Here is a 27,106-nt window from a genome sequence, read left to right as displayed (position 1 = left end):
CCGGGACAACAAACGATGGCGATGTAGGAGTGAATGACGTCGGGTCGTCACGGCGGCGGATTTTGCCGACTCTGCGTCACGGCTCGGCGTGACGGACGCGTGGGCGCTTTTGATCGAGTTGCCGCCTTGAATGGTCCCAAGGAAGGCCACGTAGAGAACATAATCCGTCCAGGACGCGACGTAAGGTACACTTTCTCATTTCGATCGCATTCAAAACTTTGAACCCACGTTTGAAACCCGGATTTGAAGCGACAAACCCGTCTTCAAACCTTATTTGGAATTCATTGAAACCTTAACAGACCGTAAAAGCCCAACTTGAAACACTTCTTTGGTACTAATCTGAATTCGAAAAGCTCACGAAATCCTTTGACCTTTAACCTCGGAACGAAACCTTGCTTGGAAACACACAGATCCTGTCTTGAAACCCTCGTTTGAAACCATAACTCGGGCTTGAATCCATAATTTGCAAGCCTAATACTTGTTTGGAACCATAACTCGGGTTTGACAAGCAACAGCCAAGATGGTCTTCAAGCCCCAAGCTAGTCTTGAAACCCGAACTTGCAATCGTAAAATGATCGCAAGTGCAGTTCTAAGCCCTAACCCTGCCTTGAACCCATTTTCGGGAGATCATGATTTGCACACATTATATCCTTCAGTATCTCAAAATATTCACGTGTCTTAATTTGATTCTGATTCTGGTTTTCGGGACGATCTACCAACAAAACCAAAGTACCCATTTTTTGGGACGAAATTACAAATTAGTAAAGTTATCATATAACTTAACCATAAACGAAAAAGAAATGTCATTTCCTTGATTGTGGCCTGTCATCGCAATAAGCCCACGAACGGCTCTGAAACCTTAAACCAGCCTTAAACCCTGAACTTCAACCCTTAACCCATTCATGGGGAGGGTGGCAATTTTTTTTTGCTTTATTGCAATAAAAGTCTCCTAACAGGCCACAATTAAGGAAATAAGGCTTCTTTTTCGTTCATGGTTAAGTTATATGATTACTCGAGGCAGCCACGTTGGGTCAGGAAGGAAAGGGGAAATAACGCCGTGCTCACTTTGACCGATGAGTTAGCCTCTCCTCATACCAAATTATGGCTTCGGATTAAAACACGTAAATATGTGAATATACTGAAGGATGGAATTTGTGAAAATCGCGACGCTGCCCACGAACCTTGTTTGGCTACCAAATCGAAAAAAAACAAGTTACAACAAAAGTAATCATAATGATTTCAGCCTTCACCCGGGAAAGTATAAAGTTGAGCGACAAAAACGGCATTGGTGCGCGGATAAAAGGCTCCGAACTAATTGGGCGACTTTTCTCTCTCCGGGTCGGCCTCGGCGCTTTGATGGAGTGGGGGGTCATCGGCGAACATTCAACGCTTCCCTCTCTTCGTAATGAAGGCGCCGGCGAGTGCAGCTTCTTTTATCGGCGCTGCAGTCATCAACATTTGCAGGTGTCGCACGCGAGAGCTGCGACAAACCCAAACACAACACCGCCCCCCCCCCCCGCTCTCTCTCCCGCCTTAACCCGGCTATCTTTTTTAATTATCTTTCTCCCGCCGTTTGATTAATTATTGGGCTCGCAGGTGAAAAGCGTTGACTGACGGCCCCTCTGTCGCCGTCAAAAGGCAAACAGCTGCCGCCGCCATCGCCTAGCAACCCGCCGCTGATGGATGAGCGCCAGCCGACGGGACCGGACGCCGTAAATCAGCGCATCTGCGCAACCCGGGAGGGGGGTTGGATATATACACGCACGCACGCACGCATGCATGCTCGCCCCCCCCCCCCCCAAAAAAAAAAAAAAAGAAATAATAAAAAACTCCATTTAAATGCTTTGTGCTGAGAATTCGGCGTGTGAATGTAATACCGGAGTGGATGCGGTTCACATCTGCATACAAACAAACACACGGGCAAAAGCCTGAAGGGGGATAATTCATATTCATTCATGTCATCAACATTTTCACACCATCCCGTCATTTAATGTCAAGTTACAATCACTCTGGAATGGTGAAATTCCGCGGTGCAGACATTTTTTGTTAATCAACTCCCAAGAGTGCGAACAGTTCTTGAGCAACAACCAGGCAAAAGTTCACTGCTAGCTTTGTCCACTCTTTCGAAATCAGAACGACAAAATGGGTTGCTCGAATCGCAGATTTGTGTCTAAAAAAAAACACAGAAATGAAAACATATCAAGAAAAACAATGACTTTGACACTAATATATCCATCCATCCATCCACTTTCTTATCCTCACGAGGGTCGCAGAAGTGCTGGAGCCAATTCCAGCTATCAAGAGGCAAGAATGTACCGCGCACACCCTCAACTGGTCGCCAGCCAGTCGCAAGGCACATCGACACAAACGGTCGCACTCACAACCACTCCTATGAGCAATTTAGAGTGTCCGATGAATGTTGCGTGTTTTTGGGATGTGGGAGGGAAGCGGAGTGCCCACCCGGAGAAAAGCCACGCAGGCACGGGGAGAACCTGCAAACTCCACACAAACGGGGCCGGGATTGAACCCCGGTCCTCAGAAATGCGAGGCCGACACTTTACAGCTGCTCCACTGTGCAGCCACACTAATATATATATATCATTATCCGAGCCGCTTATCCTCGCAAGGGTCGCGGCAAAAGCGGGAGCCTATCCCAGCTCGCATCGGGCGAAAGGCAGACTACACCCCGAACTGGTCGCCAGTCAGTCGCAGGTCCGATATGAGTACCGTCACTGAGCGGGAATCGATCCCACGCACCAAAATTCAGGCGTGTGTGTTCCACGACACCGTCAGTGACTTATTACAATGAAACAGTACTGAAATAATAATTTGAATTAAATGTATTACACCTCAGTTAAATCAAAACTGTACCTTAATAAAAGTGTCATTACCCAAGCCACTTATCCTCACGAGGGTTGTAGGAAAGCTGGAGCACCACTGAGCGGGAATTGATCCTGCGCTGCCCGCGACAAAGACAGGCGTGTGTACCACTACGCCATCAGTTATTTTTTTCAAAAAGATGCTCACACCTCAAACTCGAAAGACCCAAAAACAAGACCAACGAAGAATCACGCTCTGAATGACGCCGAATCAGGACTCGGCGCTCGCTGAGCGTCAGCGACGGGTTGTTTGTCGTTCACTCTTGAACTGCGGACATTTTGCCGTTTCCCACCATCAAAATCCATTTTCTGCCCAATTTTTATCTTCCACTCAAATTCAAAGAGATGCAACAGCGCCATCTAGGGGGATCGGTTGTCGAATACTGTGGTTGAAAAGATGAATTTCGCATATAAACTGTGCAGCTCCTGATGTCGTTGACTCGGCCACGCCCCCTAAAGACACCATACAGCACACGCGGTATCTCCATCCATTTTCTTTGCCGCTTATCCTCACAAGGGCCGCTGGGTACATGCAGTCCATACGCTCGATAAAAGTTACGTTCTATTCAAATATCGTCTCTACCTCTACGTACGATTTCCAGACTAAAAATACGAGCCATTAAGAACGAGAGTAAGCAAACTATTTTTGCCATTTTGCAGAAGATTGATTTCAAGTTTAATAGCTGCAATGAAACGTATTTCTTGGTGATTTATATGGCAATAATGACTTCTTGTGGGTACCTGCTTTTACAAAAATGATGCTTTCCAGTGAACGACTTCATCGCAAACAGTTGTCAAATCTTTACATATTTCATGAGAGATGGTAACCTTTACATTCCGATGCACCAGCTAATAACCGCTAAAGCTAAAGCGCTACTTACTTTCAGATTCTTCTGTTAATCTCTTAAAATAACATCATGGGACGCGTGCGACGCCATCTCGGAAATGGCCGCGACCGCACTGCCGCACTGATGAGTCAGGAAAGGTGCTCAACACAATAATGGACGACCTGTCATTTGTCAGAATGGGAACTAAAACTGGATTTGGACTCATATTTATCTGAAAAATATGCCATTTCCTCTCTTCATTTCTGCATATAACTTGAGTCATCGCACTCGAGGGCTCATATTAGGGAAAAGAAGCAAAAAAAGGTTTTATTCATTGCGCTTTTTACACAAAAAGCTTCAACGCGACCGTGTATTGGGGTCACCGAGTGAGAGAAATAAAATCAACCGAGATATGATTTGAAGTCGTCATGACGACAGCTAGTCAACAGGACGTTATTTAAAGTTACCACCATGAGATGTCAAGTTGTCCCGGTGAAACTTGAAGCTAGTTCTGGACGTATCCAGGTTAACGTACAGTCGACGTATTCAAAAAAGAAATACATAAATAAAGCAACCATTGACGAGAGCGTATCCTGTCGCGCCGCGTGATCGTCGACATTATTTGCAAACCGAGACCCTCCTGCCAATGGCCGACTTGAAACCGCATCACGATGACATTCAATAGGATCCCGTCGACTTTCAACCAAGTCTTGGCTTTTTTTTTTTTGGGGGGGGCTTTCACGAGACGACCCGAGCATGCCTTCGGACTTCACAAACGCGTAACTCCTGCAAAACTATGACAGGTGACAAGAGACAAAAATGGACACAAAGTAGGCGAGAATGCAAACACGACCCCGAGAGGAAATCGAGCTGGAGTAAAATCATCAAAACAACGTCAACAAAATCAAAGTCAAAAGAAAGGCTCGACCATATCAACGAGTTTTTAGGCACGGTTTGAACGGGTCCAAGAATCGAGCGGATCTAACGGATTGTGGAAGTTGGTGCCACAGAGCCACCTTTTAATTTGTGCGAAGGGGTTTCTAATTATTTCTTTTTTTTTTTTTTAATCTAAAAAATGTCTATCATGACACATAATTAGAATCGGTTTTTTTTTTTTTTTTAATTCCAATTTCATTTGATTCTTCATTTACTTACAGCATTTCTTCTGATTTCATGAGATCATTTATTTACTTATTCTAGAATTTGATCCATTTTTCCAAGCCGCTGACAACCCAGTCACTGAGCGGGAACTGAACCCACGCTGCCTTGTACCAAAGCCAGCTGAGTGTACCACGACACCATATCTTAATTTTTACAATGATATTAAAAGTAGCGTAACTTCCGGACTTTAAGCCGCGACTTCCGTCACGTGCTATCGATCCTGCAGCTTATGCAATGATGCGGGTCATTTATGCATTTTTATTTCCCAACGGCCACCGGGGGCGCTCCAGCGGAAAAGGGGAGAGTGAGACAGGTGGAATATATGTGTCGAGGAAGACGCGAGTTTAATCTAACTTGCGTGAATAAAATGCATGAACGAATGCGGATGACGCAGCTTTCAAATCGAGCTGGCCGACAAAGAAGGTAACGGAGCTGCTGCACGTAAACTCGACACAGATGAATCGATGGTGAGACGCTGGAAACGGCAGCGGGAAGAACTGGAGCAATGGAAAAAGACGAAAAAAAACCCCAAAAACTTTCAGAGGTAATAAAAGCAGGTGGCCTCAACCGTGTTGCTGCAGTGTTACTGCCGTGTCGCAGTGACTTTTACCGGTACGTTTTTTTAACCCAGCCCTGTTAGTGCTGCATTACTCTCGTATTGTATTTATTTTAGCAATAACTGTCCCTTGATGATTTATCCATTGTTTTTACCCAAGATGTTATTCGATTTTTATTCTGTTTTATTGCAACTTGCACCTCGTGGAGAAGCACTTATCATTTCATTGTATGCACAACATATAATGACGTTAAAAGCTTTCAATTTTGATATTGCTGCTGTGTTACTGCCGCGTGACAGGCACCGTTTGGAAAGAAAAGCTAAGCTATATTATTAAAACTTTCAAAACTCTTTCCGTGTACCGTCTGTCCTTGTAAATATCTCGTGTTTCAATGTGGGCACGTGCGGCTTATGGATGTACATAATGGTTATTCCTTTGAAAATCTACCAGGTGAGGCTTATAATCAGGAGCGGCTTATAGTCCAGAAATTACAGTATACATATATTTTTTTTGCTGCTGTGTTACTGCCGCGTGACAGGCACCGTTTGGAAAGAAAAGCCAAGGTATGTTATTAAAACTTTGAAAACTCTTTCCGTGTACCGTCTGTCCTTGTAAATATCTCGTGTTTCAACGTGGGCACGTGCGGCTTATATGCAGCTGCGGCTTATGTATGTACAAAATGGGTTTTCCTTTAAAAATGTACCGGGTGAGGCTTCTAATCGGGTGGGGCTTATAGTCCAGAAATTACGGTACATATTTTTGTTCCAATTCGTGGAACAGAAAGGTGGTGGTAGAACGAGGATCAAGAAGAGAAGCGATGCAGGCAGGGGGTACGTCATGAAGTGCTTGAAAAAAATGAAATACTTCCAACGCCAAACATTTGTATAAAATCATATCTTTGTGTGTTGGGGGTGGGGTCGCATGTCCTAGAACAGATTGTGTGCTCTGATTTACGGGGTCGCACTTGTACGTCTTTCTCGAGTGCTCAATGGCGTGAGTCGGTCGCACACACATACACACAACTGCGCGCACACATTTTCACCAGATTCGAAAGGAGGCCCTCAAGATGGATTCTCCTCAAAAATAAATATTTAAAAAAAAAAAAAAAGGGTTGATGGATATGAATGCGGCCCTGCCATTCATCACCGCACTATTATTTCGACGGGACGGCCAGAGAGCTGTAACTCGAGCTAGCAAAGTGTGTGTGTGTGTGTGTGCAGGAAGTGCACATCGTCAGGGTCAGGACAAAGGGAGGAAATGAAGCGAGGAGACCGAGAAGAACAAATAAAAGAGAAAATCAGGACGAAAATGGCCGCGTTCCAACACTGGGGACCCCCAAGTAGGCTTTGATGTACACCGTTTCCTCTCCGGTGAGGAGCCTTCAAAGCGCGTCCAGACAAAGGACAATACAAATAAAAATAAACAGCACGCCCGCATCTGTGTTTCTTTACTCAACAGCAGAAAGTAGCGGACAGCGTTTGGAGGGAGGGCGTTTTCCTTTTTTGCATTATTAGTAGAGAGAGAATTGCTGTATTTCCTCAAATGTTGTCCCTCCCTCCATGGCCCAATTCGTCGCGGGTGCCAGCAGCACCGACTGGAAATGGTTCCAATCTGGAGTGCCAAAGCAGAAAGTTCCGGAAACTCCGTTTTGTTTTTTTTTAATGGTGATTGGGTTGCTCCACTGTTCAACGTGCGTCCACGTACAACAATTTTTCTCTCGGATCTTGTTAAAGCGTCCAGCGAGTACGGCGTTTTGCAATGTGCTCAATTGTGTTCCGATGTGACGGTCCGCAGGGGAAATGGACGCCTGCCACTGTTGTAATCCCGCCTTTCCGTCTGCTTCACATCCTCTCACTTTGATGAATGACACGTGTCAGCGTGCGTCAGTGACGGATGACGAAGGGAAAGAACGGAGAGCTTTTGGCCCGCTGGCGTCGCGGTTTGATGCGAAAAAGACAAAATTCTGTCGACGTGGCGAAACGGGGCCCGCTCGTTGTCGCGTCGCTCACTTGAACTTTGAACTGGTAATTCATCAAATGATTTTTTTTTTTTCCCAGGCATTACAGGCGCAACTCTTCTCATAAGAGATTTTATTGAACATGTACGAAGGCTGACGTCACAGATGCTGAGGCCTTTTTTTTTTTTTTTTTTTTTAGGTCCCAGTAAATTACCCTACAACAGAATACATTTCCAGGAGTTTAATAACCCGACAAAAGTTCCTGGTCATGCTTTCAAGATTTTAAGTTCCTGTTGTTACAAGCACACATTGACACAACCCCAAAAACACCACTCCCACTCAACACCCCACCCCCCCCACCACAAAAGCTGCCCTAAACACTCCCAAATACAACTCTTAAAAACTCCAAAAGTCGAAAAAACAAAAATCAAAATTAAACACTTTGAGCCAACCCCAAAAAGGGCGATAAAGAAAAAAAACAAACATACCTACAATGCACCTCTACAAAACCCCAAAGGAAATCCTGCTGCATGCCCCCCCCCCCAAAAAAAACACACTGAACACTTCAAAATGCACCCCTAAACAACCCCAAAAGGACCCCCCGGAGAATCTTTATCGCACCTCTAGACTACCCCGAAGGCGTTCTTTTAAAAGCCATCCCAAACGCACACCTAACACAACCCCAGAAACACCACTCCCACTCCCCACCCCCCACAAAAGCTGCCCTAAACGCTCCCAAATGCAACTCTTTCAACCCCCAAAAGTCGAATAAACAAAAATCAAAACTAAACACTTGTCGACAGCCCCGAGAAGGGCGATAAAGAAAAAAAAACAAACATACCCCTATATTACCTACAATGCACCTACCTCTACAATACCCAAAAGTAAATCCTGCACCCCCGGAAAAAAAAACCCCGCCCAAAACACTTCAAAATGCACCTCTAAACGCACTGCTAAGAAACCCCAAAACTACCTCCCCACAGAATCTTTGCGGCACTTTGAAAAGCCATCCCAAACATTCCCAAACGCACACCGAACACAACCTTCAAATCCAGATTGAGGAACCCCCCCCCCCCCCCCCGCCCCAAAACACTCCCCGAGCACCCCAACACACAATTCCAAAGGCAGTCCGACCCGACCCCAAAAGTCCCTCCTCGCGCACCCCTAAAGACACCCCCGTGCCGAGCCTCATTTCCGAGAGGGCCCGCGGCTAATTAACGCGGCTCCACGGGTGCGTGTCGGGGGCTGAGTAATGTTTTTGATCTTTATGCCTGATAAGCGCATAGCTAATGAGCTTTCAAAGGCGGCGTAGACGGGAGTCGCCGCTCCCCGCAATTATTGACAGATGCCTTTTCCTCCTTTTCCTTCGCTGTGCCATAAATCCTCGCCCGCTAATGAGCTTGAGAAGTGCCACCCTGCCAGTCAGCTAATGAAACTGAGCCCGGGGGGGGGGGGGCGCCGTGTGTGTGCGCGCGTCTTCTGACACATTCACCCCCCCCCCCCCCTTCCTTTTTAACTGCTCACTGCAGATGTTAGCTACGGCTATGCTAGCAAAACCAAGCTGAAACGCTCCTGCGACACGTTTCGCCATCTGGAAATATTTGCCAGAACGGGACCAGGAACCGTGGGCTTGCGTACCACTGGAACAGTACAAAAAGGTCCTCCTGAGGAGAATTGTGGCTCGCAGCGGTGCCTTAATAGACGAGTGACAAAGTCCCTTTAACTTGACGCTAGCAGACAATGCAAAACGCCAAAGATGGGCTACTGAAAAGCATCCGTGAGGATGCGTTACAGGCCTTCGAGCGAGTGTTTTGATTTCCAAGTGCGATCAAAACAAATCAATTATGTTAAGGCAACACACTAACTTTGCGTTGCTAAACATCCATCCATGCTCCTTGCCGCTTATCCTCACGAGGGTCGCGGAGCGTGCCCGAGCTTATCCCAGCTGTCAACGGGCAGGAGGCGGGGTACGCCCTGAACTGGTCGCTAGCCAATCGCAGGGCACATAGAGACAGACAACAGTCGCACTCACAGTCACACCTATGGGCAATTAATGTTGCATGTTTTCGCCCACCCGGAGAAAAGCCACGCAGGCACAAAGAGAGAAGATGCAAACTCCACACAGGCGGGGCCAGGATTGAACCCGGGACCTTACCAGCTGATCCACCGTGCCGCATACTTTCCATTTCATTACTGAGAAGAAGAAGATTACGGATTTCGGGCTCGGTCTCCATACATTTTTTTTTTAACTCCTTTCTTCCCCTTTTGGCCAAATCTACTGTTGCCTCGTTCTTGTATTTTGGTTTTGTTTCTTGTTTTCTTTGTTACAGCAATTACATTTTATGTTGACTTGTTCGGATATGTTCGATAACATTTTTTTTTAAAAAAGTGCATTTTTAAGGTTAGGCTTTGATGTTGGACCAGAAGACCCGGCTGGCTCTGATTCTCCACTTGGATTGGACCCACAGGTTGCGTTCTTTCTGCATCATGTGTTAGCATGAAGCTAGCCGACTTCCGTATGAGACAGTTATGTTGTTTGTTTGAATATGCAATGCACGTTTTACGTTTTATTTGTCAGTAAACTTCACATGGAAGTGGAAATAAGCGATACAAATGAAGATATTTCAAGAAGTGGTCAATATCGACCAAACTGCTGCTTGTTGTGAACTGAGTTGAGTTGAGTTGAGTTGAGTTGACCGCCCCCATGTCGAGCTTGCTTTAAATAAATAAAAGTCATTTATTTAAATACATTTTATCTTTAAATATTTGCTCCGAAGTCAAAGCAAATAATCATCTTGAAAAACTAGCAAGTGGAGTCACTCGCGATACAAGTTAGCAAATATATATTATATATATATATATAATATATTAAAATATCCAAATGAATAAATTTGGTCTATAATCTCTCAGGTATGGAGGAGTACATTTTATAGTCCATTGCAAATTTCGACCCTTCACCCAGCAACTAAAATCTTGCAGTCACCTTTCGGGCCAAACTAGGACTTCGTCGGGCGGTTGCAGAAATCTTTGTAGCGGTAAATTTGTCAATTTAAACTACAAAGTACAAGAACTAATGGTGCCCAGAACCTAAGGTGGAAATTCTCCTCTTCCTCATGGCCCCGTCACACCACGGCGTTCTGGTCGGCGTTCGAGGAAACGTTGCTAGTCGGGATGGCGCCAGAAGAGCGTCGTTTGAACGCTACCGAACGTCAATGATCGTTGGGAATCGGCGGAGAACGCCGGTCCGGGAAAAAAAAAAAGTTTTGAACATGCGCAAAAGTTCTCACCGAGACCAGCGTTCATCGACGTTTTCATTTTACTAAGGTCCGCCGAGCGTCGCACGCGTTTGGCTATCGTTAGGCAGTCGTAACTCGAGCTTAATCGGAGAACGCCGGTCCGGGAAAAAAAAAACATTTTGAACACGCACAAAAGTTCTCACCGAGACCAGCGTTCATCGACGTTTTCATTTTACTAAGGTCCGCCGAGCGTCGCACGCGTTTGGCTATCGTTAGGCAGTCGTAACTCGAGCTTAATCGGAGAACGCCGGTCCGGAAAAAAAAAAACCGTTTTGAACATGCACAAAAGTTCTCACCGAGACCAGCGTTCATCGACGTTTTCATTTTACTAAGGTCCGCCGAGCGTCGCACGCGTTTGGCTATCGTTAGGCTGTCGTAACTCGAGCTTAATCGGAGAACGCCGGTCCGGGAAAAAAAAAAAAAGGTTTGAACATGCGCAAAAGTTCTCACCGAGACCAGCGTTCATCGACATTTTCATTTTTACTAAGGTCCGCCGAGCGTCGCACGCGTTTGGCTATCGTTAGGCAGTCGTAACTCGAGCTTAATCGGAGAACGCCGGTCCGGAAAAAAAAAAAAAAAGGTTTGAACATGCGCAAAAGTTCTCACCGAGACCAGCGTTCATCGACGTTTTCATTTTACTAAGGTCCGCCGAGCGTCGTACGCGTTTGGCTATCGTTAGGCTGTCGTAACTCGAGCTTAATCGGAGAACGTCGGTCCGGAAAAAAAAAAAGTTTTGAACATGCACAAAAGTTCTCACCGAGACCAGCGTTCATCGACGTTTTCATTTTACTAAGGTCCGCCGAGCGTCGCACGCGTTTGGCTATCGTTAGCCAGTCGTAACTCGAGCTTAATCGGAGAACGCCGGTCCGGAAAAAAAAAAAACCGTTTTGAACATGCACAAAAGTTCTCACCGAGACCAGCGTTCATCGACGTTTTCATTTTACTAAGGTCCGCCGAGCGTCGCACGCGTTTGGCTATCGTTAGGCAGTCATAACTCGAGCTTAATCGGAGAACGCCGGTCCAGAAAAAAAAAAAACATTTTGAACATGCGCAAAAGTTCTCACCGAGACCAGCGTTCATCGACGTTTTCATTTTACTAAGGTCCGCCGAGCGTCGCACGCGTTTGGCTATCGTTAGCCAGTCGTAACTCGAGCTTAATCGGAGAACGCCGGTCCGGAAAAAAAAAAAAAAGGTTTGAACATGCGCAAAAGTTCTCACCGAGACCAGCGTTCATCGACGTTTTCATTTTACTAAGGTCCGCCGAGCGTCGCACGCGTTTGGCTATCGTTAGGCAGTCGTAACTCGAGCTTAATCGGAGAACGCCGGTCCGTAAAAAAAAAACCGTTTTGAACATGCACAAAAGTTCTCACCGAGACCAGCGTTCATCGACGTTTTCATTTTACTAAGGTCCGCCGAGCGTCGCACGCGTTTGGCTATCGTTAGGCTGTCGTAACTCGAGCTTAATCGGAGAACGCCGGTCCGGAAAAAAAAAAAAAAGGTTTGAACATGCGCAAAAGTCTCACCGAGACCAGCGTTCATCGACGTTTTCATTTTACTAAGGTCCGCGCGAGCGTCGCACGCGTTTGGCTATCGTTAGGCAGTCGTAACTCGAGCTTAATCGGAGAACGCCGGTCCGGGAAAAAAAAAACATTTTGAACACGCACAAAAGTTCTCACCGAGACCAGCGTTCATCGACGTTTTCATTTTACTAAGGTCCGCCGAGCGTCGCACGCGTTTGGCTATCGTTAGCCAGTCGTAACTCGAGCTTAATCGGAGAACGCCGGTCCGGAAAAAAAAAAAAACATTTTGAACATGCGCAAAAGTTCTCACCGAGACCAGCGTTCATCGACGTTTTCATTTTACTAAGGTCCGCCGAGCGTCGCACGCGTTTGGCTATCGTTAGGCAGTCGTAACTCGAGCTTAATCGGAGAACGCCGGTCCGGGAAAAAAAAAAAAGTTTTGAACATGCGCAAAAGTTCTCACCGAGACCAGCGTTCATCGACGTTTTCATTTTACTAAGGTCCGCCGAGCGTCGCACGCGTTTGGCTATCGTTAGGCAGTCGTAACTCGAGCTTAATCGTTTGCTTTGCGGCGAACGACTCACCGGCGACCTGTCAACGACCGCTGAACGATCCCGTAGCGCACACAGCGTGTAACTAAAGTGACACTCGTGCGTTTCCCGAACATCCATGCAAATGGGGATATAAACCGATGAGTATGAAATTTCCAACCTTTTCATTCCCGTTCCACTGTAAAAATGACACGGCAGCAAAACGCTCTTCTGTCGTTATTCACCCGTTTAGTCAGAGGCTCAACACGCTCGTCTAATCTCGACAAATCGCTCGGCGCGCAACAGCGACACGTTAGCACACGCTAATGGTTTTTAGCGGTATCTTATTTGCTCGCTGTTTACACGTGAATCACACGCCAGATGTGTCAACCTCATTTGGGGATGCTGAAGAATAGAACGATTGAAATGTTCAGAGATGGTTGACCAGAACGTCATGGTGCGACGGGGCCATCGGCCGCCATCGTCGACGAGAGCGTCACTTCCCGGTCGCTTCCACATGCAACACAGCGCCGCCGCCGCCGCTAGCGAGCATCTGAAAGTGATCGCGACGTGAAACGAGGAGGGGGGGGGGGGGGTTTGTCCTGTTTGCGTGCGGGAGGAGGAAGCTGCTGTCGGCTCGAGGAGGATGTCGGCCCGGGGGGAGCTCTGATTACGCCGCGTTCCGTGGCTTTCGTCGCCACACACACACACGTACACTATGCAAACATGCTACAATTATGGATGATAAAAAAAAAAAAAAGGACACACGTCACTAAAGTTAAGACTTATTGTGTTATAAGCTTCTTTTTACACGTGCATGCCAACTCATCATGCTAAAGGTAAATATTGTCTGCACACAAGTTAAATATGCAGTTTTCATTTTGTTTTACAAATAATATTTAGTTGTTGTTTTCACCCCCAACTGGATAAACACCATGAAAACCTTTCATTCAAGGATCAGAACATTGGCCCAGATTTGGGCCACGACAAGCTCAACATCTGCCTCTCACACTTTTTTTTTTTTTTTTTTTTGGGAAAACAATACACACACTTGCATAGATTAGACAGAAATATGTCATGATGTCACTTCCTTGCAAGTCCAAAGCGCCAACACGTGACTGCGTCGTTGTAAACGGGTTTGAGCACGACAGAAATGCAACAGCTGACTTCAACAAATATGGAAGAATTCCCAAGAAGAAAGGAGGACCAAGACCTGAAGCCAGAGGAGACCACGTTCCAAAACAATGATAACCAGCAAGAATATCATCCATATTGTTCTGAGATTTGTTATCACTGTCGTCGTGTGAATTGTGTGTCATTTTTTTGGAAAATAATATTATATCTGTTTTCAAAATCATGTTAAAGCGATTGAAAAAAATAATGGAAAACACGTTTGGTTTACGCCACTCGTCAAACTGAATACTTGTGAATTTTAAGACCACGTCAATAGTAATAATAGGTTAATACACATTTTTAGGATCTCTATTTTAATCAAATTCAAGGCTTAGGCGGCACGGTGGTGGCTCAGCTGGTAAAGCGTTGGCCTCACAGTTCTGAGGTCCCAGGTTCAATCCCTGTGTGGAGTTTGCATGTTCTCCCTCTGCCTGCGTGGGTTTCCTCCGGGTGGGCAGTCCGGTTTCCACGCACATCCCAAAAACATGCGACATTAATTGGACACTCTAAATTGGCCCGAGGTGTGATTGTGATTGCGGCTGTTTGTTTTTAAGGGCGTACCCCACCTCCTGCCCGTTGACAGCTGGGATAGGCTCCGGCACTCCCCGCGACCCTTGCGTGGATAAGCGGCGAAGGAAATGGATGGGTGAAATTCAAGACTTAATAATCATCTTTTTCAGGCCACTTGAATCTAATTTCAACCTTTTTGGGGCCATTACAAAGCAGATTCGATCTTTGTGGGAGCTTTTCAAGCCCACTTTGCTCGAATTCAGGACATGATGAGCGGCTCTGATAATGGGTGGATTTCATAAACACTTCTTGAGAACCTTGTTAAGGCCACTTTAGTCAGATATCATACTTTAAAGGATCTTTTTAATAACCTTTCAATGTCTTTGATCACATTCAGGAGATTCACGTGAATCAGATTCGCGACTTTGCCAGATCTATTCGGAACTTAAGACCGTAGCCAGCGATTTGGCATTGACTTCATCGGTTTCACCGCATAGCGACGTTTAGGTGGCAAGAAAATCCATATTTCGGAATTGTCGCGTCCTCCCTCGCCAACCGTCTCTTCGGGGGGAGGAGAAGCGACGGGTGGTGAGGCGGGCGGGGGGTCTCGTGAGCCAATTTAAGGAATAAGCGCTGATGTGTCAGCTATTGACTGTTGACTGTTGGCTGTTGGCGGCGGCGGTGACGGCGCCGCAGGCCAAAGCGGGAGGCCAAATGACAGCATCAAGCGGCGCCAATAACGCGTAACGAAGGCAGACCAAGGCGCCTCTAATTGACAGCTGTCAACATAATGGGCGCCGCCACGGAAGATTCCACGCAGAGGGGGGCAGGGGGGGAGGGGGCGTGCTTGGAAACCGTCAACCACTTATCCTGAAGGAAGAGCGAGAAGGCAGGAGGGGAAGTGGGGCGAAGGGTTGACACCCGCCGTTCCAAAACAAATCTGGAGAGAGCCACCTTGACTTGTGAGTTTTTCCGCTTACGGATCTTTTTGGTTTACGGCCCGTGCGAAATTCCGACGCTCAAGTGATGAGGGGCGCAGTAATGCCCTCGCCTTTGAGCAAGGCAGCCACGGCCGCAGATGCGCTTGCAAACGCGCAAATACCAAATAAGAAACACTCACAAGCAGCTGCTGTAGGCCACAAGTCACACACCGACGCTCACACTCAGACTGACTGACTGCAGATCCTGGCGTCACTCATGAGACCACGCCCCTCAAAGGCACATATGTGCTCAAAAATACGACAGTGTGTCGGGATTAATTACACTCGGGATGGGCGATTTCTCTTCTATCGTCTGATTAGTTTTAAAAACAATGCAGTGCTATTTTTGTTTTATTAAAATCGGGTGACAAAGAAGTTTAACTTTTTTTTTTTTTTTTTTTTTATGGGAGTCCTGAAATGCATTATTTACATTTCAAATAATTTCCCATTCAATCCATTTATTTCCACCCTTGACATTTTCTTGACCCCAAATTTTTGCACTTGACTATTTGCGGGAATACATATTTTTCAACCTATCCTTCGGTCTTCACTGAAAAACTCCCCGATTTGTGACATTCTGATGTCATTTCATACTCGTTCTGTCATGCTAAGAAGTCACAAGATGGTACCAAAGCTCCAGGTAAAGGGACCGTCGTAATTGGTATTAAAAAAATTACGCTGAAGGGACACATGAATAAAATCAATCGCGAGGCTGTCCCAACCAATCGTGAAGCAAAAGAGTCAAGAAGTGACATAACTCCGCCCAGAAGCAGGATATTGACACGACACAGATTCGGTACTACAGTCGAGAGCGATGTAAAAAAAAAAAAAAATAGTTTCGGACAGACGATAAATTCTTTTAACATAACAAGGCGGGAGGAGGGAGTTTCACACTGCTGTCCTGACTTCACCCTTTTCCACAGATGGCGTCTGGCCTCACTTAAGACTTGAGGGATCCCATTAAAGTGCCGCATCAGTGCCTTTGCAGAAAACCTCCAATTGATCCACCTCTCGCTTTTACACCGATTCCAGTGAGGAGGGAAACTGCCGCAAAGTGTGCGATTTCACGCAGGAATCAGGTCTTGACGCCGACTGGCCGGATCAAGGCGGAAATCTGGTTGTAAGAGACGATCAGGTATTCATCCACCTTTGATACTCGACATAATAAGTAAACACAACACAATAACTGGCAAAGTCCCTGACGAATGGGGCACGTCCAACTCCCGTGACTTCAACCCTGGTAATGACAGCTAAAAAAATGAAAATATCGTCAGCGCAGACAGAACGCGTGGAACGAGTCCGATACGAACTCCGAACCACGAAAACCGAAAATTTCTGGCTTTCTGGCAGCACCGCTGAGACAGAACAGTAACCCAAACAATAGGTGGGGGGGGGGGTGGGCACCCAAAAAAAACCCCATCCACGATAAACTCATGAGACACTTGATTAGGTACACCTACGTAATATGATGGTGAAACGTCACGTGAGAGGGGATCCCTCCACCAAGACCGAACGGAAGCAAACTGTCGTCGTTACCGTCGTCATAGGGAAGGAAAAGTGCCTGCCAGTCTTCACCGAAAAGGTTTCAATCAGATATGACCCCACCCGCCGGATCCTGAACCGCTTCAAAGGACCGCCACACCGGGTATGGTCTTCTTTCGGTGGGAAACAAAAACCGAACTTAGGGAATCCTTCAAAAGCGCCGAGAAGCTACCCAAAAAGTTCCTGGATCGCTGTGAACTACTCCCTTTTTAGAACCAAGATAAACGAACCAAGCACTAAATTTGTGGAACTGTGCTCAGCCCAGAGGTTCTTGGATCGGTCGAAAGTACCGCCCCTCCCTAGATGTTCTTTTGGCTGGAACAAAAGAAGTCAGTGCTTGGTTAAAGCAACTCAAAAGGTCAAATTAATTGCTGGAATAATATTCCCGAGAAGCAGCCATTTTGTTTGGTCGGCTGTCATCATCGGCAGGAAATGACACGGCTACGTCGTTTAGCGACATCACGGCAAGTTGTAAAATACGCAACCGCGGTGCTAGTTAAAGAAAGAAGAAGACGACGGCGCTTTCCAAAGCCTTTTCACTCTCTTAATTAAGACAATAATTATCCCAAGCTGCTTTCAACAAGGTTAATTAGCTTCATTATGTTTACGTGTTTCATTAGCGGCGGCCAACGCGGGGCGCAAATTAAACACCATATTCGCAGAAAAAAAGAGAGAGAGGCCTTAATGTACTTCTACAAGGCACCATTTCAAGACAAACAATGTCTGTGTGTGTGTGTGTGTGTGTTTAAATGGGCCACTGCATCTCCACTCTGATACGAGATGCAATGCTAACGCGCATGCAGCGTGATTAATCTCTCGCTGTTGCGCTTTAGGACACACAACGTGCACACACTCGCGTGCGCACACACGTACACAGATCACGGAAATCAGCTGCTTCACCCCCCCCCCACCCCCCATCCACCCATCTCACGTTCGGACAGAACCAGATCTGTCTGGATGGGAATGCGGTCAACCCTCGCCGGCTTGCGAATGGCCGCTCAGATAGTGGCAAATTTTTAGCTGCAAAATGCAACGTAAAGTACTTTGATGGGCGTGACGTCGTCGCTTACAACAAATTCTAATGACAATGTAACTCATTGTTACTCACCGCCAACTCACCAGCTCACCGTTCGACCGCGACCGTTACTTACTTAACGGCGAAGTCGACTCCGTCAGCGCGACGCTCGCCGACCGCTCAACTAACGGCGTGAATTCGACTCGCGACTAATTTTACAGGCCATGTCGACGTAACACTTTGTTATTCCTGACTTAAGTCGACTGAGGTTATCCGGTGTGACGCACCCCCCGACTAACTGAAGCGAAGTTATAGCAATGTGACTAACTCCTCTGATCCTGACAAAAAAGAACACCATTCCTGACTAACGCGACTCATCACGTCAACCATTCCTGATGATTCTAGTGACGATGTCAACATGAGTTATTTCTGAATAACTGTATCCATCATTTTGGAATTACTCAACTTACTCAACTGACGATAAAGATGCGACAAACTTCTGATTACTTGGATTGACAGTGACACTTTTTAATTACTGAGTAACTCTCACGATAGTGTCAAGGTTGTGTGTAAAAGTGATACGTCCAGACTAGGAAACGAGCTTTGCATGTCTGGGAGAAGCTAAGTTTAGCCAGGTTTGTTAGCGGGAGTTACAAAGAGTCTTTGCAACGTGCAGTCTTTCGCTCTGCTGAGTGGCTATTAAAAACCGAAATCAAATCATCTGTCATTCATGTATTTTCAAGGGGAATGTTTTAGCTGTATAGTGGTTTAGGGTATATCGTTAGGGTTTAAACTCAAAATATGGGCAGTCGTAAACGTTTTTTTAACGGGCCATCTGTTTTTATAATTTTTGCTGGTCACAGTGGGTTCTGTATGAACATACTGTACAGTAGGCGTAGCCTTGCCAGACACAGAAGCTTCAGGAAAAAGAAAATATGGTTGACGTCATCGTTGACATCCAAGGTGGTCTGAGAGAGGCGATTCCAAGATGGTGTGAGATCAAATCCTGTCACCTAATTAGAGAATGTGACAGTGTGCTCGTTTTTCCATGACAGAAACTAATCATCTGCACCCTAACGAAGCTACCGTAACAACTTTTTCTTGCCCAGGTGATTTTCCAAAAATATAATCGAATCATTGGTGAGATTCAAAGAAACGAGGTATCACCGAGGGTTACATATTCAGTTTTCAGGGGTACCTAATTCCTCGTACTTCCAATCAGATATGGCCAGTGCTTCAGACCCATCGCGACGGTTCCCATACCTTTCAAAATAATTTATTTCCCAAAGTTCTCTAATAATCAGCCAAGAACTATATCATGAAAGGTTATCGGAAATGGTCCTTGTGCCAAGTTCAAAATCTTGGCAGTTTGAGTCAGATATGTGGTGTAGCCCACCCTATAAGTTCGAGTACCAACCCCACGGATACGTAATCCTCAGAAATGAATTTAGACAATCGTACTTTTCGTTCTGATGGATAAATAAATTAATTAAAAACTTCCAATCAGGTACGCTCAGCACTTGACACGGAACCCGAAAGGATTGCGAGATCTGGCAATGCAACCATTATAGCAGTCTTCTTTCAACCACAAAAGAAAATCCCTGTCAGTATATTGATTGAAAACTTATTCCAAAAGATCCTCGAGCTGCATTAACGTTGCTGCTTGTCCTTATTGTTCCCGGAACTAAACGGGTGTACTTTAAAAGTTAGCTTGGTTGTAACATTTGAGCGGGAAACTGTACACGAGACCCTCTCAAAGTGTTTTCGGAGTAAGGAGGACAGCACGGCGGGAGATTGCGGATCATCAGATTATTTGATGATAATTTCACGATGTTATCTGTTGTTTAAAATAGTTGTCCCACAGTCACAACACTGATTTCAACAAAACAGGAAGAGAGAAAGTAGCATTAGTGTCACTTCCCGGTCGAGTCACACAATCCCCTTAAACGGGGAACCCGCACACCAATAACTGGGCCGATAACTTGAGCGCAGTTGAACCCTTCTACTCGAAGTCTAGCCTGGTATGAAGTCTCTCAACAGTCAATTTTACTCCCAGATTTGCTTGGAAAATAGTTGGGGCCCAACAACCTGGATATTCATTTAGGTTCTTCCAAATGTTTTCCAGTTCCCAGTAAAGTTCCTTAGTCGTTCCAATTTGATATGCTCAACACTGCGGATCTTAACCCAAAGGGATCTGGTCCTCCTGTTCAACGGAATACCTGAAACTAGTTAATAGATAAGCTAACTGTTAGCCTCACCTCTTCTATTTCTTCTACCACTGCGGCTACGACCACAGCCAGAACGACGACGACAACTCGACTTTGTCTCTTCCTGACCTGCTTCTAAAATCCCGTCCAGGTCGGTGGGTTGTGCGGTATCACAGCGACCACGAGGGCCCGTGGGGGAGTTTTCCGCCAACCTTTAACCTGATTTTCCAGCCCATCTCCGTTGAAACCGCGTGATGGTTGACTGGCTCCATGCTGATCATACACGAAAGCGTTCAAATGTGCAATCAAAGACAATCACCTCACCGTCCTGACCCAACTCCGGCACGCCGCAATCAACCTGTCATCGATCTAGACTTCCTGATGATGTCCCCCCACCGACTGGCAGCTGTGAGACGCAAAGACTTGGACAGTCAAATTTGCATTGTTTTGTGTCACTGTCAAATATTTCAAACAAAAAAAAAAATCAAAACTCTGCACTTTTTTCAAATACAATTCAGAAATAAATGACGGTTTCTACGTGATAACCAAATACACTATTGCATTTTAAAGCACGATGCAATTGTCTATTTTTTTTCCTAATTTATGGAAAAAGACAGCGATCGTGCCAGCCCACATTTCTATTTGCAATGATAATGAGAAGTAAAATGATTGGGTGAGGGTGGGGGCCGGGGGGGGGGGGGGGCAGCATTGAAGTCGTCTCGCTTACTGCGTGGGGCCGTGCGATCATTTGAATTGCCGCAATTCTCTCGGGCAGCGGACCCCAACCTTAGTTTGCGCCGCGGTCACTTCAAAGACATTTTGATGGAAAGTCGTAGCCGCCGCATGGCAAGACAGAGACCCCCCCCCCCCCCCCCGGTGCCTGTGCACACTCAACCGACGTCACCACCCACGAGGGGCCGTTCACTCACAAGATCCGATTGTTCATTTCAATGAGGCGCTCGTAAACGACAACAGTACTCGAATCCCCTCGTGGGTGTTGTGGTTTTATGTTAAGTTTGACAGTAAATGTTAACGAAACACGGCAATAAACATTTTAAAGCGTCTTTATTGGCAAAATTGTATACAGCTACATCCCGTTAAGCGAGTTGACTGATGGCCACCGTACAGCACTCACGTCCCGACTTGTTGCCCGCGAGTCAGAGCACAAAAGTGGCAGAACGACAGCTCTTATCTCGAAAAAAAAAAAAAAAAAAAAAGTCAAGTCACTCGTGTGTCAAGACAGCACTGTGTCGTTTTTTGACATCACAGCAAGAAATTGAATTTTATTTGAGGTGGTTGGGTTCAAAGATCATACTCGCTGCAGTATTCTTGCTTTTATTTCTCCAAATGCGCAACTGATCTTCATCAAGGGTTCAACGTCTCGAGACTCATAATCCATCCGTCTGTCGTGTCCATTAGCCCTAAAACGCTGCCATCAAGCGAGGCCCTCGGCTCTGAGTGCGCGATTGACCATTAGGGCCATTGATGAATGTGGCTGTCAGAGGGCAGACAATTAAATCAAATATGAAACAAAGTCGCCCTGACAGAGCAAACCAGTGTTCCGCCTCACGATTAGCCTAATACTCAATACGAGACCGCGCTCACTTTCTGTGTGTGTGTGTGTCAAGTGTTGCATGCTTGTTTATGTGTAGCGTTAAGTCGCTGCAGCATGCCGTGTGTACATGCACCACTGCGCATATGTAATTACATGTGTTATTGTGTCCGTCTGTGTGCGTGTGTGTGTGCGTGTGCGCGCATGCGTGCGTTTCAGACTACAGTTTGTATGCAACCTTAAAAAAATAATAATAAAATAAATTAAAAGGGAATGTGCTGAGATGGATGAAGGTGGGCAGGGGTGAACGTGAAATATTACAATTCATGCATTAATTATTTTTAATTAATTGGAATGCATGGAAGTCAGCAAAAAAAAAAAATGGCATACAATAATATTAAATAAATCATACAAATACTGTTTTAAAAAGAGAGAATAGCGACAGTGCAGCCCAAATAGACAAGAAGTCTGTTGTTCTTCGTTTTTGTTAGTTTGTTTGCTCTTCTTCTCGGCACTCGACGTGAATGTCGTACCAGGGCGGCACCGACTGCCCGAGACATTAAAATTCTTGGTGTCTTGTTTCATACTGGGCCATTAAAGCCGATTCTGAAGTAAAACTTCAAAGACGCTAATGGACTAGATACAAAAATAAGGAAAATAATAAAAAAGAGACGATAGCACGTGAGATATCATGTAAAGATGCTAAAGAGCGACAGTGTATGCATTGATGCCCCCCCCCTCACACACACACACACACACACCCACCCCCGCCCCCTGGAACATCCCGCTTTGAAAAAAAAAATAAATGAAAAAAGGAGATTACAATTCTGATAGAGGCGGGCTGACCTTGGTTTGGGGATCCTAACGAGTCGAGAAAAAAAAAGATGCTAACACGCAAGATCCAGATCCAACCACGACTGACAAAAACAGACCCCAGCGATCATTGAAAAGCACAACTCTGAAGAATCGGTGCTAGAAAGCGAGAGCGAAATCCTGCCGCACACACAACAACAAAACGTGCTGGCTACTCGGTGGAATATAAGTGAGGAGAAAAAAAAAAAAGAGATGCCAGGGATGAAAATCCCGTCATCTGGAAACATTTGACACGAAAATGAAAACACTTAAAAGAAGGCTGCATTGATGCTAAAGATGCTCGGTGAAGATGGACGATCTTGCCAGCGGGCAAAATTGTCCAGGTGAAGAAAGGAAGTGCCAGGGAGCCACAGATAAAAAAAAAAAGGGGGGGGGGGGAGATTCTAGCGAGCGAGATACAAACGTTTGCGAGGTAACTAATCTGGCAAAAGTGTACGTGAAATTGACAAAATTGAAAGCTAGGACGACCTTGACGTTAGCATGCTAACGAGCGAGGCATGAAAAGAAATTTGCAAAATTGACGCTAGCGACGGAGAAAATCAAAAGCAAGGAAGCATCTGGGAAAAGTAGACATCAAATTCATAAAGTCAAACAACGGCGACCTTGATTTTGGTGTGCTTCCTCGCGAGCGAGACACGACTCGTACTACACCTGAAAGTACGAGTGAGATTATGAATCCTACACCAAGTGGGGGGGGGGGGGGGAATGGCGCGTGTGATCAAAACCAAGATCCAACTTCAAGGGAGAAAAAGACGAGGCACCAAGCAAAAAAGGACCAATAAATGCGGAACTAGTGGAAAAAAAGACGCAAATGCTAGCAAGTGAAATTCAAATTTGACGCCACGTGAGAAGAGAGAGAAACGGTTTGGGAGGATTGTACGTCACCTTGGAAAACAAATAACAATGCGACTTTGTTTTGGGTATTGAATACAAAGTTAAGGAGGAAAAAAGAGACAAAAAATGACTCGGTAATAATCCAATTTGTTTTGAAGACGTAACCTTTCAAGAAAAGAAACGCAATTCGTAGCGTGCGTGTAAATAAGACACGTATGACGACTCCATGTAAGCGTGAAAAAGGCGCCAACCAGTACGAACGGGAGGATTTCCTTCGGGGATCATAAAGTATCAACTCTTGAACTTCTTTGTTGCGCAAAGCTTTACGATAATTAGTCCTATAGCGGTAATGCGTCTTTTACGAGCGCGGACAAGACGTGGCAACGCCAAAGACGACCGATCAATGAGAAAATTAAACGTCTCAGTGAATTCAGCTTCGGTGGGGTGGGGGTGGGGGGGGGTAACGGGATTTTTTGCCATCAACTTTCCAGATGAAGCGGAATAGAATAATCGATGCCGACCCGGCCACCACACTCTGTTAAATCAGACTGGATTCATTTTTTATAGAGAATATCACAAATGAAACGCTGACCCAAACATCGTTTTTTTTTTTATTTTTGTTTTGTTTGTTTTTCCGCTGAATAAAAATGTTGCAAAATGACTCAAAGCATTTGCATAAACTGCAACAAGATTAGGAGGAAAGAGGAGGTGCGAACTTCACGAGCGACTGCGGGAGGCGTGACAACCCCCAGCGTAATCTTGAACTCCGACCTGTGATATTTTAGTCTTACTCGCAACGCCGAGATTTATGCAGCTTACGTTTTGCTCAAAGTTGTACTAAATTGATGCTACGATGAGAAATACATCAAATACAAAAATCACGAGCATATTTATTGATGATGAACCCATTTCGGCTTAGTTTTCCATCTTCAGACAACAATGTTCACAAATGGTCCTGTTTTGACTTTCTTTTTTGGGCTTGAATTTTGCTAAAAAGACTCCAATAAGAGAACGCATTTAGCGCCCATTTTGCACATTTTTTTAAACATTATTTTTACATTTGTGAACAACGACAATTGATTAAGTGAAGCTACTCCAAAACATTTTTAGAAGATTTTTTTTCGGGGGCCTCAACTTGTCAGAATAGGTCAAAAAGTGACATGAACAAAAAGCTTCCATGAAGGCAATTTCATTTAGTGTCAATGAACACATTTAGATCATGTTTAACGTGACGTTCATCTTTTAAGTAAAAAGACATTTTCACGCGATAACATTTTGAGTCGTTGAACCCATTTCTTATACATATGTATATTTTTCAGTTTTTTTTTTACATCTCACATCTGCGGACAACAACATTGACAAACTAGAAGCAATTTGAATGTAATACCTGACTTTGATTTTGTTCAGTTGTCATCAAGTGCGAAGAAAAGGGCTCTTAAAACGAGGCCATTTTTTTTTTCATTTTAAATAAATATCTTTTCATACCTGAAGATAACAACATGCACAAACAAAAGACTATTTTGAATTGAGTCCAAAGTTGTGGGAAAGTGACCCCATCAAATAGATTCTTAAACATAACCACATTTAGAGTTGAGGAAGACATTTTTTTACCATTTTTGCTGGACATCAACAACATTCACGAGCTAGAATATTTTTTTTTGCAACCCAGCCGTCTTCTAACTGCCTGAAAGTGGCGGCGAGCTGAAGCGTAAAAAGGCAGACTGGGCCCCGCACGACCTGGTCAAGTCGCCAGTCAATCACGGGGCACGAGCGGAGGAGACGGGCGACCCTCGACGTCGGACCCCGTCAGGTGAGCGGAACCCTGAACCGTTTGCGACGCCCCCCGAAACATGACGGCTTTTACGGCTGGTCAGCCCGTCTTTCATCTGTTTTTCGTGGCAGACTACATCAGATGAATGACGTTCCTGTAGTTTGGGGCCGTAATTATTGAAACCATAAACAGACGTTTTCAAACTTTTGTGCGGGTGAACCCATTCTGATCTTCTTTTTTAATAATTCACGAGTAAAAGGGTAATTCACTCTATTTTTGCCTTCAATTTAGTCCAAAGTTGACCGCAAGTGACAACTACGAACACAATTTTTCTAAAAACAAGCTCACATTTCATGCCACTGAATCATTTTTTTTTTTTTTTTACATTTGTGGACATCAAAATTGTCCTCATTTCTATCAGTGTGGAAAAGTTGCCTAAAAGTGACACGCTGAACAGAAATGTCCTGGAAACACACACCCCACACATCTATATCGTTTAGGATCTTCCCCCCCCCCCCCCAGCTCCAAAATGCCACTAATCTATAAATAAGACATGGAAGTCAAATAAATGAGATCATCATCTCGTTCCAAGCAAAAAGATACACAGAGGTCATAGGTTAGTGTTGCTCAAGAACATTCCCCAAGTGCTCTCTTCTACTGTATTTGTGATGCAATGTGACGTTTTCATTGCGTTCAAACGTTTCCCAAAGCGACACAATGAACAAAAACGTTCTAAAAAGAGCCGCGTTCACAATCGATTAACCAAATTTGATCGCTTTTTAGAAAACATTTTCCCAAACTGAACCGTTTTACTCTATTTTCAAGGCTTCAATTTAGTCCAAAGTTGTCAAAAAGTGCTCCCAAAACAGGACCACGGCCATCAAATGTGCATGAACGCATTTTCTCCCTTCAATTTTCCGTTGCAAAAATGCCACAAAACAAGAAGGAAGACCTCGTCGCAGCGGATGCAGAAGTCAAACACATCCGAGCGAAGTAAGTTCTACGAAAGGAGGCGTTTTCCCTCCAATATTGCTGAAAAGTAAGTAAATAATGGGCAAGTGTTGGTAGCAGGGCGCGGGGGTGGGGAGGGATGGAGGGGGGGGGGTCGGGTGACACACACCAACACACACGTGCACGAAAAAAAGCAAAGGCAGGAGAACCGGCGAGTACCTGCGGCGCGCCGCGGCGCTTGCTGCTTCCTCCGCGGCATGTCGGCGTGTCTGGCCGCGGGGAAGGCGCTTCCACTGCGGCCCCGCTGAAGCGAGGCTTCCCGCGGGCTGCACTCCCCCCACTTCGTCGGCTCTCCCTCGCTCAGGACTCCCGCATCGATGGAGCGTGTGCGGGTCGACAAATTCAAAAAAAAAAAAAATAAATAAAAATAAAAATAAAAATGAAAAAAAAAAAAAAAAGGCAAAGAGAAAGAGGTTGGCGGAGGAGAGCCGGTGGTAGCGGCGTCCCTTCCTCTCTTCCTTCCCCGGGATTGCTGCGCTCGAGCTCGGGCTCGGCTGGCCAGAGGGTCGCCGCGTCGGTGCCGGGGGAGCGGAGGTGAAACGCTTCCCCTCTTTGGCGGGTGCGTGCACGTCCGTCCGTCCGTCCGGGGGTTGCGCGCGTGATCGCCTGCAACAGGCGCGCTTGAGGGGGGGGGGGGGGGGCACAAGCAAAAGACGGGCGTCAGTCAAAAGTGCGCAAAAAGGGGAGAAAATAAAGAGAAAATGGGGAGAAAAAAGAAAGGCGAGGAGCCTCCTCGACACTTGAACCTCTGCGAGGCTGATGATGGGCGGCACGTAACGCGGCTCTGCCCCCCCCCTTCCCTGTCACTCACCCCCCCCCCCCCCGCCCCGCACACCCACCACACCGCGTTTATCACAACAGACACCACGCGCACGCGCACTTACTTGAACTGAATGGAGCTTTCACGGGGG

At 45.8% G+C, this 27,106-nt stretch overlaps 1 protein-coding gene across 1 annotated transcript in view; it reads right to left on the bottom strand.

Annotated features, from left to right (window-relative positions):
• The window catches only part of tshz3b (teashirt zinc finger homeobox 3b), a 43,240-nt gene extending 16,709 nt beyond the window's left edge, over positions 1-26,531 (bottom strand). Inside the window, exon 1 of the mRNA XM_061813510.1 lies at positions 26,355-26,531. Within this exon, the coding sequence (XP_061669494.1) occupies positions 26,355-26,394 (40 nt within the window). The 5' untranslated portion in view covers positions 26,395-26,531. The remainder of the gene's footprint in view (positions 1-26,354) is intronic.
• Between the last annotated feature and the right edge of the window lie 575 nt (positions 26,532-27,106).

This window comes from Syngnathoides biaculeatus, chromosome 3 (genome assembly GCF_019802595.1).
Source record: "Syngnathoides biaculeatus isolate LvHL_M chromosome 3, ASM1980259v1, whole genome shotgun sequence".
NCBI lineage: Eukaryota > Metazoa > Chordata > Actinopteri > Syngnathiformes > Syngnathidae > Syngnathoides > Syngnathoides biaculeatus.
This window is presented reverse-complemented; position numbering and strand designations above follow the sequence as displayed.